The 13,864-nt window shown below is 40.1% G+C and overlaps 1 protein-coding gene across 8 annotated transcripts in view; it reads right to left on the bottom strand.

Annotated features, from left to right (window-relative positions):
• Nucleotides 1-13,864, bottom strand: part of Cntn4 (contactin 4) — a 1,002,315-nt gene that overhangs the window by 192,789 nt on the left and 795,662 nt on the right. For all 8 annotated transcript variants that reach the window (XM_040739337.1, XM_040739329.1, XM_040739331.1 and 5 more), the window contains 2 exons: nucleotides 11,256-11,358; nucleotides 8,031-8,215 (listed from right to left, as the gene is read on the bottom strand). In XM_040739337.1, the coding sequence (XP_040595271.1) occupies nucleotides 8,031-8,215; nucleotides 11,256-11,358 (288 nt within the window). The remainder of the gene's footprint in view (nucleotides 1-8,030; nucleotides 8,216-11,255; nucleotides 11,359-13,864) is intronic.

Raw genomic sequence — 13,864 nt, 5'->3', positions numbered from 1 at the left:
GGATGATTTAATTTTGGGACATTGGGATCCAGCATATATAGAGGACTTTGTGACACATATGCTCCAATTGCTTAAAAAAGGGGGCAGTACTGTTGCCCCAGTAAAGGTTCAAAAGGTGCCTCCCTTCAAAGTACTTGGGTCGTGCCTCATGTTGACACAAGCTAGCCCACTTAAGCTGTTCTGGAGGTGCCTGAATCTATGACCCTAACCCAAGTCACTTACTGGGGGATATTAATTGGCTGAGACCTTGGGTGTCTATCCCCACAGAAGACCTGGTACCCCTGTGTGCCTTGCTAAAGGACAAGGGGCCTCATGATAGTATAACCATGACAAAGGAACACCGTAAGATGCTCCTTGTCCTTCAGAAAGCCTTGGACAAATGCTCTCTAAGGAGGTATTCCATGACTAGGCCCTTGTCCATCTGACTGTTTGATGGAGTCTCCCTGATTGCAGTGGTTCTAAACCCATTGGAATGACCCATATATCTTTGGGAGGAATACCCCGTGCTTACTCTCAGGTAGATCAGCTTGCTGATACTATCATAAAGGGCAGGACCCAGGCCCAGCAACACTATGGGCTAGACCTCCATACCACTGTCTTCCCCTTCCAGGTGGTGGATGTTAAATGCCTTGCTTGGGCTAACGCCTACCTGTCTTGCTCGTGCCTTAGAAAGATTTATGGGGAGTATTATTTGCCTCTGTGGGCAGTTCAAATGGGCTCCTCTTTTACAGAGACACCCCCTTAAGATGCCTTCCTTGTTTCCACCTGAGACTATCCCATAAGCCATTTGTGTCTTCTCTGATGGGAGCCAAGCAGGGTCTGCCTGTGTTGCCTTTGTGGATGCTCCAGCCTCCTAGGGTTTCTGACTAAAGGCAATGGATGGGCAGATAGAGTAGCGACAGCCTCAGAGGCACTAACTCTACAGGAAGCCACCCAATTGCATGATATGACCCATGTCACTTGGAGGGAACTATGTAATAGATTCCCAATGATTCCTATGAAAGAACTAAAAAAAGATAGTTCACACCTGCAAATCATATCAGCCATATCTAAGAGTTCCCCCTCTATAGCCTCCAGGAGTTAACCCCAGAGGCCTGCAGCCTAATACCCTTTGGCAAACTGATGTTACTCATTTTCCAGATTTTTGGCAAACAGAAGTATGTTTTTGTCTCCACAGACACTTATTCAGGAGCCTGCTGGGCCACTGCACATACAGGAGAAAAAAACAAACATGCTCAAGCATATTTCCTCCAATGTTTTGCAATCTGCAACCCTAGGATTACCCATACAGGTTAAGACTGATAACGGCCCCCTTGCTTTTTTCATGGCAGAAGTTTTTGATAGATGACAAATCAAACATACTACAGGAATCCCTTACAACTCTCAGAGACAAGCAATTGTAGAAAGAAACCATCAATATCTTAAAGAACAACTTTTAAAACAAAAAGGGGCAATCAGCCCCCATTTACAACTAGGAATGACTTTGTTTTACTATCAATATTTTAAATTTTTCTAAGGGAGCAATCGAATCTAAGTTCCAAAAACATTGGGACCACCTAAACCCAGACCCCAAGTTAAGGTCAAATGGAAAGACCCTCTAACATCCCAATGGATGGGCCCAGACCCATTAATTACAATGGGAGAAGATTTGAATGTGTCTTCTCCATAGGAGAGGAAGCACCCATATGGGTTATGGCCAGAAATCTAAAATTCCTGCCTGCTCTCACAATGCAGGAGGATGAAGAAGAACAGACTGACCAACAAGGAAAGGAAATGACAATGGTGGTCAAGGCTCACCTTCTGAAATAAGAGGGCCATTACAATGATATCTAACCATGTCCAAGGACCTTAGACCCTTGAGAAGCTCTTGTGTTCTTTAAAAATTACAGATGAATTCCAGCTTCCTGACTGCTCTGATGCTCCCACTGCTGATTCTGACTGCTCCAGTGACCACCCAGCAGAACCATCATCATCTCCAAAAGATGACGTGAATGGTGATTGATGTTGCCAATGGAGATGTCCTCAACAGCACTACAAATGAGGCAGTCCCCCATACCTGATGTCTCATGCTCTTCTTCGACCTCTGGGACCTTGGATCTTGGAATGTGGGAGACTGGACTTCTCTTCATTAAGGATGGTCTAAATGTGGAGGGTTGTGGGGGTGCCACCTGTCGCACGTATCAGACCCATATTCGTGGGCTTCTCACATGTTCCCAATTGGGCAGCCTTAAGGAACACTGACTTTTACATATGCCTGGGGAGCAATCAAACAGCAATGGACATATACAAATGTGGGGGGGGGCGGTGGATAACTTTTACTGTGCACAATGGAGGTGTGAGAAAATGGGGACAGACTATTGGATAAGGCAATCTTTACTTTGCTGGGTTCCTTCAGTAGGCTGGTCAGACTAATCAGAACAAAGACTAAAGAAACCCAATGACCCGTTATGTCCACTGTGATAGGCTTAGCCCTGAGGATATCACCCTTTTGAGTGAACCTTGACAAAAGGTGCTATTAGAGGTGAACCTCTGTGAAGGTGCAAGAGGTCTGTACTTCTAAATGAGGTGGGTCATAGTCTAAAACAAAAATGGGGAATCTGTAGGGCACATGAGCCAGTCAAAGATGGTGCTGAGAGGAAGTCCTGAGTTTTTTACAAAAAAAAGATGATTGGTTGCCTAGATTGAACCAGATGTCACTGCATGAACAGCTTGTGTTCACTAGGTAAAGTGTAGGGTGCCTAGGCATGTGATAGGTTAACTTTAAAACCATTTGGTCGCTGTTTTCCTGCTCTGCATTTTTTCCTTTAAAAGACACTTACTGTGGGACAATAAATGAGTTCCTACTTGACTAGACTCCCTGTTGCATCTGATTGTCTCCAGGATCCTGTGAGGCTGGGAAATGGGAGAGCAGCGCACTTACCCTTCCTTGGACCTAGCTCAGTCTTTGTGGTTGGGTTAAGACCCTGCAAAAATGACTCTGAGATACCATCTTATACCTGTCAGATGGCTAAGATAAAAAACATAAGACAAAATTCATGCTTGAGAAGATGTAGAGTAAGGAGAACACTCCTCCACTGCTGATGGGATTGCAAATTTGTATAGCCACTTTGGAAATCAGTGTGGTGGTATCTCAGAAAATTGGTAATTAATCTATCTCAAGAACCAGCTATACCAATCTTGGGCATATTCCTAAAGGATGCTCAATCATACCACAAGGATACTTTCTCAGCCATGTTCAGAGCAGCACTATTCATAATAGCTAGAACCTGGAAACAACCTAGATGCCCCTCAAAGAATGGATAAAAAATATGGTACATTTACACAATGGAATATTACTCAGTGGTAAAAGACAATGACATCATGAAATTTGCAGGCAAATGTATAGAACTAGGAAAAACATCCTGAGAGAGGTAACTAAAACCCAGAAAGACAAACATGGTATGTACTCACTCTTATGAAGATATTATCTGTAAAGCAAAGGATAACCAGGCAGCAATCCACAGCCCCAGAGAAGCCAGGTAGCAAGGAAAACTGTAATTCTATCTGTATATTTGTATAAAAAGTAGGAGTAATTCCAGAGATGATAAGGTAGAATAATGAAAAATTTCTAAGTGAAAGACATATGCTTAACATTTTCCTTTTCTCTCTTCGAAGAAACTACTAGACTTAGACTTATGATTCTACTTAGTGTATGTGGACTGACTGTGGTACCTTATGGAACACCAGGATAGAAGCTTTTCTAGAGCAAAAGGGACAATCTCTTGCAAGTAATCTAGCCTTGGGCTTCACTGTAACATTGCAAACAATCTCTCACAGAGCAATGGTCCTACTCTGTGATTCCCACACAAGCATCAGCATTACACCTGGGAAATTAGCTGAAATGCAATCTCGTATCAAAACCTCCACATACACAGTCCAATATTCTATATTTTCTTAAGATTTCCCACTTACCCTGATGCACACCGAAGCTTCAGAACTTCAAGTACAGGATTTGGAATCCAGTTCTGTTTCTCAATATGTAAACATTAATCACCCACATTTAATATCTTTGGGAGTCAGTTTCTTTCTAAACTGAGTAGTTGGAAGAATAAAATGAGAAAACCCCACTGGCTCTGACTCCAAAACACATCTGTGTCTTTAATTCTTTTCCTCCTTCAAGTCCCAGCCACGGACATCTCACACAGACAGCACTAACGGCTGCTTCACTGCCCTTTCTGCCTTTGGGATTTAAATATCTACTCATCACAACACAACCAGCATCTTAGAAGTAAGAATCAGATGGAATCATTCCACTGTTTAACATCCTCCCGTGGATTGTGAATGAAATGAAACTTTACCTGGCTTGCAAGATACTGCCTAGTTCTTACTTTCTTTTGTTTCAGATGTACGTCCTTGCTCCTTATGATTTAGAAACCCGGACTCCCTCCCTGTATCTCAAGCTTGTCACACAGTTGTCAGCCCCAGGACTTTTGTACTGCCTCCCTGTTTTCTGCCTGGAAAGTACTTCCCTGTGGAAGATTATCTCTTACTTTACTTTGGGATTTCTACTCAAAGGTTAATATCACATAGGCTGTCCATGACTCCTTTACCTTAGGAGTCTTTCCCTGTGGCAAGTTTCTTTATATCCAAAGGCTATCATTTTTTCACTTGAATTATTATTAAAGCCTTAAATATTCAAGTTTATTTCTTTGTTTGAGTACTTAATCTGTTAATAACTTGTCCTTGAGGACAAAGTTTTTCCTAGCATCCTACAATGTCACAGTGGCCCACCCATGTAGTAGGGCCATGTAAAGATAGTTTTGACCAAATTCATAACATATTAAGGTCATATGGGAAAAGTTCTGGGGCCAAGAAATTAGAGCAGATTAAAGTTGACTTCCTTGGTATAGCAGACATCTGAGCAAAATAAACAATATAAGGTAACATAAAATGTTCCATGTCTGAGCTCATCTCAGATCTTCATATATGGTGAGAAAAAGTGGTACACATTAGCCTATGTGGGTATGGTGGTAGCAGTGGCCAGGGCCTGATTCTCCTGTTGAACTCTCACAGGGGAGGAGATTATATTGCCTGGACAGCAATCTTTTGGAATAAGGCTGAATGCTTTTCTTAGTACAACCAGGAAATAACAGTCTATTTTACAGTGGTTGTTACAACTGCAGAACTTCTAAATGGGTCAACACCATGCTGAAACACCAAAGTAACCTTTTCCATCAGGTTTTATTTTGATTATTAATTTTAGTTAGTATACAAAGTACTAGCTATCACTATGCCATTCATACAAGGTTGTGTTTATGTTCTGCTTCTCCCTCATGCCCTTTACACTTGGCTCCCTCTTCTAATCTTCCAGTTTCTCTTCCTCTTTCATGGCCATATGTGAAAGATATCCACGTAAGTACATATGTACACATTTATACCACAGACTAGCACCCAGGCATGACAGAGAACATGCTAATTTTGTCTTTTTTTCAGCCATCCTGTTTCAAATGCGTCTGTTTTTCTGCAAATTTCATTTTTTTTATCACAGCTGAATATTTATAGATTTCCAAGCACAAGCCCATGGATTCTAATCCCTGAGCTAGCATACCTTAATGTTGTAAGGAATTGTCAACAAAGGCAGAATGTCCCTGGAAAAGTGATGAGGGCTACCTTCTCCCCTTGGGGGACCCTGCACAGTGATTTTAATTATAATAATTCATTTAACTTGAAGATTAAGGCAGCTGGATATTAGGAACATATCACTGGGAACACACCAAACCTCTCCCTTCAAAAAAAAAAAGATAGGAAAGGAAAAAAAATGGCAGTCAAGCACTTCTGTATAATCAAGCCCTCCTGTGACAGTGAAAATAATATCAGCGACATGCTAGTTGAAGAAGAACAAAAGAATAAACAGATACAATAGTCAAGTGCTGTGGAAGTCAGCTATTCTGACACCAAGGGTGACTGACAAGGTAGTGACATTCTGCTATCTTCAGAAAACAGGCAAATTGTTCTGCTCCTTTACCAAGCACTGCTGCAGGCAGTGCTATTTAAAAGGCAAACACTGTTAGTCTCTGATTTCCATCCCTAGGGAAGGATACCTGGGAAGCATCTATTTTACACAAGGCTGGGGTCCATGACAAGGTCCATCACAGTAACTCTACACTGTTTTGTTTCATGAGTGGTAGACCTTGAATACTTAGGAAAATCCATGTCAATCCTTGGCTACAGAAAACACCTTCTTATGGGAGCTGGAGAGGTCCTGAGTTCAATTCCCAGCAACAACCTGGTGCCTCACAACCATCTATAGCAAGATCTGGTGCCCTCTTCTGGCCTGCAGGCATACACACAGGCAGAACACTGCATACATAATAAATAAATCTAAAAAAAATCCCAAAAACAAACAAACTGCCTTAGCATACTGAATGCAAGGATTTAACCTTAAAACACAATCATGAAAGTGGAAGTAACTTTATTTGATTCCTCAAGTGATTTAAGTAACATTTAGGAACCACCAACACTACATTTAAAAGTCTATTCAATTAAGAAAAAAGAAAAATGTTGCCCATTTTGCCTAAGTAAGTTCAAATGGTGGCTACCCAACATGGAGGAAATAATTATCAGACAGATGAGAAAAATAAACCCCAAACAACTAAAAAATACATGATAATTTCTTCTCACCAAATAAATCTGTAACCTTGGCTCTTGTGAGTTTCCAGTTAACTGTGGTATGTTATACATTTTGACCCATGAAATAAAATATCAGCTTTCATAATTTAAGAAAGTAAAAGACAAAATATCAAATATCTCATGTAGTATAGGTAGAAAGACAAATAAATAAAGTATAGGGATTTTTCCCCCAAGCTACTGTTGTCCTAATCCTTTTATGAAGAACTTTCTAGAATCTTACCATACCAGCTACTTCAGGGTATGTGAGTCTACAATGCTGAGAGTTGGTATAAGAAGTTCAATGGCCAATGCTGTACATGTTCCTGCCTTCCAATCTGCTTCTAAGCTACTTTATATTATTACTGAGTTTAGTTCTTAGCTTATCTTAAAACTAAAGGACTTTGGAGAAAGAGCATATAGACATATGTACTATTGGCCATGTTTGGTGGCACATGCCTTTAGTGCCAGCACTTAGAGTTCAAAGCCAGTATAGTCTACACTGTGAGTTCCAGGACAGTCAGAGCTACAAAACAATGAGACAGTCTCTCAAAAACGAAACCAAAATAAAAACAAATTAACTTGATACCTCTCAAATTTGTTTCAGCATGCATTTCCAGTCAAACCCTTTTCTGAATTTCAGGTCAATAGCCTGTGAAGCCTTCTAGGATACACTCGATAAGAACCATGTGGTACACATTTTGTACTTATGTTATGTGTGGATCAATACAGATGATTTGACCAGAACCAGAGAAGCTTTTCATAAAAAGTAAAATCTATGTGATGAGATATTTTTCATGCTCTACTCTGAGAACTAAATTTGAACAGTGCACATTTTGAAATGTTCAGGATAACGTATTAAACATCAGTAGAGTAGGAATAATTTCAAAGAATTAGGATGAGCCTCAATTAAAAATACAAATGGCTCAGAGCTTCAATTAACACACACACACACACACACACACACACACATGTGCGCATAACAAACAATTTCCGCTGTCAGGCTTATAGCTCAACGGGAAGAGAAAAACAGGAAATAGTCTCCTCCAGGAGTGTGTTCACGCTACCATCCATCTCCTAAACACTCCAGTTTAATTCTTTCCTCTCTCTTGCTTCAACATCCTTGCCCCCGCCTTCACTTTCCACACCCAGAGTCTCCCGGGGCATGTTAATTATGTAGAAAAGAGAAAAGCAAGAGTCTTACAGAATTCTATTCTACATGTTTCCAAAATTAAAAAAGAAGAACAAAACAAGACATAAAAACAATAGCCAACCAACCGACCACCAACAACCAAAATTCCCTCCAACTGCAGACTTGCAAGTGCAAAACTGTAATATGAAAAGTTCTGTAGCATGGCAAATAATAAGTAGGACTGAAAACTTACCATAAAAAATTAACTGCCCCTTTGCTATGTTTTTGCCTCTAGAGTTTTCAGCCACACATTCATAGGAGCCAGCATCTTCCTGCTGAAAGTTGGGAATTTCCAGAATTCCATCTGACTTGTGTCTTCTGGCTTTCCTTGCTATCGGCTTCCCATCAGCTCTCCGCCACAGAATAGTTGGGACTGGGCTGACAGTGAGAATAAAATGGGATGAATCAAATTAAAGAAAGCTCCATCTCCTTCTTAAATCTGTGATGATAAGCCCTTCCTCTGCTATCAAAGCCATGGGCATATTATAGCATTCCCTAAACTTCATTTAGCAACATCTATATCTCTGGCTTTAGTCACTTCACGTTTTTCTTAAAATCAACATTCTTAACATTAAACAGTGTAATCAAGCTTCTATGCACCATTGTCATAGAAAGAAAAGAGAATTTTTAATAAGTTAATTTTATGTAATATATCTGGATTTTCTAAATTATAACTATCAAAATAAAAATGTTCAGGCATGTGTGTGGAGGAGTTCAAATGGAGGCAACATCCCACGCATCCCTCCCACTGAGATGAGTTTCTTGTTACTCCCTTGAACTTGGGCTTATTCACTGCCCAGATTAATCCACAGACAAGAGTGATAGTGAGTTGATTCCTAGATTCAACCATTAAGAAACAGACAGCTTTCATGTTCTTTTCCTTGGGACACTCTCTTTGAGGCACTTATGCGAAATTCAACTACCTTAATACTGGCACGCTGAGGCTTTTTGTGGAGCTTCACCTAATGACAGACCCAGTTGGTTCCATCATATCTACCCTTGTCTCCAAGATGCCAGAAAAGTGAATGACACTTCTTTGGGATCTCCACACCACTAATGTGTCAGCTTCACACCATGAGACCCTCAGAGACATCACACAGACCAAAAATATCACCAACTAAACCTTGCTTGGATTCCCATAAATCCATGAGATAATATGAGGTTAGCAGCTTGTTCCTTCTAAGTTTGTAATGTAGTAGTAGAGAATAGAGACAATATATTTTTGTAAATGTTATGTCCAGCAATGTGAATACCACACTGTAAGTTACTCCCACATATTGAACAAGTGATAGTAAAAGTAACGAGCTCATAAAATGTGGAAACTGCAACCTAATTGCTGGCATAGAGGAGCAATTCACTCATGACAACCTGATCTGGGGAACACAGTTATTGTCCTTATTGTAATTTACATATTGGTGACCTCACTGATTTATAGTGGTCCATTTGGAAGGTGGTTTGTGGAAACAATAATTAAAGTAGCGAGATGAAGAAAAGAGAAGTCTGTGGGGGTCTTAATGTACTCTCGAGGCATCTATCATCCTCTTGCCATAACTGTTTGGAACACATCTTAAATTGCCAAGGAGGGCAGCCTGTCTGCAAATGAGTGGTTTTTAAGCTAACTGCAGCTTTTAGGATTGTAGCTTCCTAGCAGGGGATGCAATTATTTACTTATTTATTTTTCACAAAAACACTCACAGGGAAGTAATTACACTAAAGACTTGCCAGTCTTCTCTGGGAAACTTGAGATGGTATTTAAAAAATTAAACTTATCAACTCTACTAGATTTGTTTTAAAATAACTTAAATTTATTAGGCAAACACTGACTGAAAATGCAGGAGGGCTCCATCAGAAGCACATTATGGGTGTCTTTACAGTCAATCATATATATACTTAATACATGCCTTTAAACAGATCTGCACTTAGACTACTCTTCTACTCTTAAGTGGGCAATGATAGTGTGTTTCAACAGCCAGACATGCATATCCAAACATTTCTGTGTGGATTTGAAGAACCCAATTTGGGTCTTTTGTTTTTATTTTAGCGCCATTCAAGCATTGTGAATAGACTTTAATTCATAGTCCCTTTGGAAGTGTGAGCAATGTGAATTTTGCTTTCCTCAGGGGGAATTTTGTTAAGTGTCATCTTGCAAAGACTGCCAAATATAGACCCCAATGATCCAGTCACCTGCTCTTGCTGTCTCCCTGGTTGTTTCATAGGTTCACAGAAAGGCTGCAATCTTTAGATCAGCCACATCACAATGTGTGCAATCTGCTTTTCTTCTCAGCAACAAATCATTGCCATTTGCTGTATCTTACATGTGGCTTTACAGCCTGCTTTTCATGTCTGCGCAGCATTCAGTCTAGCAGCTCTGTCAGAATTTATACACTATGGAAAGGTTTAGGAGATACAAAATTATCATTTTGTTAAACCTCATCGAAGTAAAGATACTGCTGGGGCCTACACTGCTGCAACTTGAAAACAATCATCCCATTAGAGTTGAAAATAAGATTGGAAATGCAAAGAATGTCTAAAGTTTCTGTGAAACACAAGACATTTCATTTCAAAATATACACACTAAGACAAGGACTGGGCAAGAACTCCTGTTGTGCCTTTTGTCAAAACTCAGGCACAGAAAAAACAGACAGAATTAAGAATGGGTGGCTGGCTAGATCTGGCTGGGAGAAAACACTGACACAGACCACTAAAATCCACAACGCCCCCAGCATTCTCCCTTCTGGTGATAGTTTACATTGTGGATGCCAAACCATTCCTGTTGGTTACTGGCATATAAAAATCCCAGCTGATCTTCTTTTCCTTTCTGATGTTCTCTGGCAGACCCTCTATGGCAAGGCTAAGTGCTTTCCAAGTAGTTTTTTAAAGTGTAATACAGATGGAATAATAAAGTTGTGAATAATTTTCAGACAACTCTAAAATAGACTCTTAGATATTAGCTCTTCTCTATCTCCAGTGAGAGCAGAAGGGAATCCAAATGAGCGAGAAGAGTTTGGCATTTGAAAAGAAATTCAAGAAAAATTTTATGTATCCTCTGTATACAGGCCCAGAATGAAAGTCCCCATTTTTCCAAATACTCAGCTTGCCTGTACCTCAAATGAAGGCCATTGTTTTCCTGTCATTCTGGGTGAGACAGCAGGTACATTATAGGTCATAATAATAGAATGGAATACTTTTCAGAATCATCTGTTCTCGCCTTTGTGGCTGTGTCAATCGTGGCAGCCCAATCCTTCTAGAGCCATTACCTGTCTTTTTCCATAGGAAGAGGACAGAATCAAAGATGCAAGCACAGAATTACAAAGAGAAAGCCAATTTGATTTTCAGACAGCTCAGAAGCCATCTCTGTGAGTGCTGAACAATTCATTACCTGCCAGAGCTGAGGGGAGGAGGGGCAACCAGAACTTACTTTCCTAAGGCAAAGCATTCCAGCTTGACTGTTGTTCCTTTCTCAGCAGGGACTGTTTCTGGAAACTGTACTTCTATTTTGGGCTCATATTCACCCATCACCCCTGTGAACAGACAAAGACACCAAGTCTCAAAGGTTCTGTCAAGATGTACATAAGTGTTTTCTGACGTCATGCGACCCCAACTCTCCCTCAAGTTTCTGTGAGAGAAAAATTCATATCGCAGCCTTTATACCACCTGCAGAGGATTGGTGTCTCCATGCTTGGGTCGATTGGGGTGGGGGAAGGAGAAAGAATTGATATTTTCCTAGTCAATAGGAATACCGCTCCCATGGAAATACACCACATGCATGAAACATTAAACTATTTATAGACACTTAAAAATACATCCTTTGTGCTGTGTTCCAAGGTGTCAACCCATAACAAATGGTTAGCACCTACAGTAGGCAAGTTTAACATGTGTTTGTCCTGTCAACGAAGTAATTACCTTGGAATCATAATCCCCCATACCTAGAAAGAAGATTGTGTTATGATAGTCACAGTAACAGCCCAACAGATTAAATCTATGTTCTATGACTAAAAACTTATCAGTTATTTCCTATCCATACCACCTTGACTCATTAGTTTATTTCTATTTGATCTCTGGACATCTCTGTGATTATTGATGCAACAGTACTGACTGGGATTATCAGGTTTATTGCAAGTCAAATGGTCATTGCACTTCGTCTCTCATTCCCCTCCCCCCCCCCAGTAGTCAGAGCAAAGAGAAATAAAAGGTTTCAGAAGAGTAACAACAAGGGACGGATGGGCACAGGTGCAGTAACAAAGACAGCTGATTTCATTCAGCTCGCAAACACTTTTCACGTGCTGGTTCCCAAACTGAGCAGCTCCACAAGGATCTAATCAGTCCAGAAAAAAAAACAAAAACAAAAACTCAGCACTATGAGTTAGATATGTACAGTGATGCTGGGTTTACCATGAAGACTGCTGTGGAAGGGTGAACTTTAATATAGTTCTGTTGTTACTCTTTGGTTTTGTTTTCTTTTCCTAGGCTAAAGGGGAAAATTAGCTTTAGAAGGAACTTTGAGATAACTTACCCAGTGTTCTTAAAAATAATCTTTTTGGACCCATTAACATATATATATATATACATATATATATATGTTTTGCCTGCATGTATGTGAGTAATTAATGTGAGTACATGGTGTCTACGGACCCCTGGACTTGGAGTTACAGATGGTGATAAGGCACTATGTACATGCTGGAAACTGAACCTTGGTGCTCTGCAAGAATAAGTGCTTTTAACTGCTTGGCCATTTCTTCTTCCAGGGTCATTAAGTTTGATGTTCCTGAATACACACTTCTGTGCATCCAGGGGAAGTCACAGTTAAGGCCTTTTAGAGCAAGGGATTGAGCCAACTCTTTGTCCTCAAAAGGCTACAATGGCTGTTGATAGCTTTCATTTTACAAGGGAGGCTGTAATCTCAAAGGAGTTAACACTCTGTTTTCAGTCCCACCAAGATCTAGTTAATGGTCAAAGTTAAAACTCAAGGCTTCCATCTTCACTGTTTACTATGACCTTTCTCTATTGCAGTATATAAAAGCATCGAAGTAAATTAAAATGCACCAAAGTCACGTTTGACTTGTTCGCAAACAAAGCTACCCCCCCTTTTTGTCAAGTCTCTGCCATAATTCCTCTTGCACCTCTGTTTGATTGCTTCCCTTTGAGCATTTGCACAAAGCTGACTGGGTAATGGTGTGGTGCATACTAACAGCAGCATTCACACACAGCTGCTGAACTTGCTAACAAACCGTCTGTACAGTTGAATCATGATCCCATAAATATCAGTAGTATGACTCGGGAGTGCAGTGAGCAAGTTAACACCTCTTAGTGCTGTGCATGTGACTGTATACTCTGAGACTGGTGTTAATTGAAAAAAAAAATAAGAGTGGCCTCAAAAGGAGGAGGTCTTTGTCTTCTCAGGAAAGCAAGACAGTTTGCATAGCAAATGAGACAATAAGGTTAAAAATACTAGTGGCAAGGATGTCTTATAAGTGATTGACTTTGGCTCTGTCATCTTTTTATATTGTCACTACATGTCCATCACGCTTCTCTAATGAATCTATGAAGATTATAGTGACGAGTAATTGTATCTCAGATAACCCTGTTCTGAGCATCAGTGTGGATGGAGACTCAATGTCCAGATGGTTAAATATTTATTTCCCCATCCTAAAAATTCTATGTTTAGAGTGTAGATTTGAAGTACCCTCTTGTAGAATTGTTTCATAAAACTCTTCTTCCTCCCCTCTGAATGTTCTTTCTAGCCCATTGTGGTTTATGAATGACTGGGAAGAACCGACATTTCTTCTGCTTCACACCGTTTCCACAGTACTTAAAAAATAAACACACACACACACACAACACACATATATATATTTATAGTTTGCATATTAACAATTTACTGATTTTAAGGGCACAGTTCAATGATTTTCATCATATTTGTTTAGACATACCACTGTCACCACACTCTGATTTCTGAGCATTTTCAATACCCAAAATAATATCTGTGATGCCCATTTATCATTAATTTCCAGCCCCAATATAGCACAG

Source organism: Mesocricetus auratus, unplaced genomic scaffold (genome assembly GCF_017639785.1).
Source record: "Mesocricetus auratus isolate SY011 unplaced genomic scaffold, BCM_Maur_2.0 Super-Scaffold_100676, whole genome shotgun sequence".
Taxonomy (NCBI): Eukaryota; Metazoa; Chordata; class Mammalia; order Rodentia; family Cricetidae; genus Mesocricetus; species Mesocricetus auratus.
This window is presented reverse-complemented; position numbering and strand designations above follow the sequence as displayed.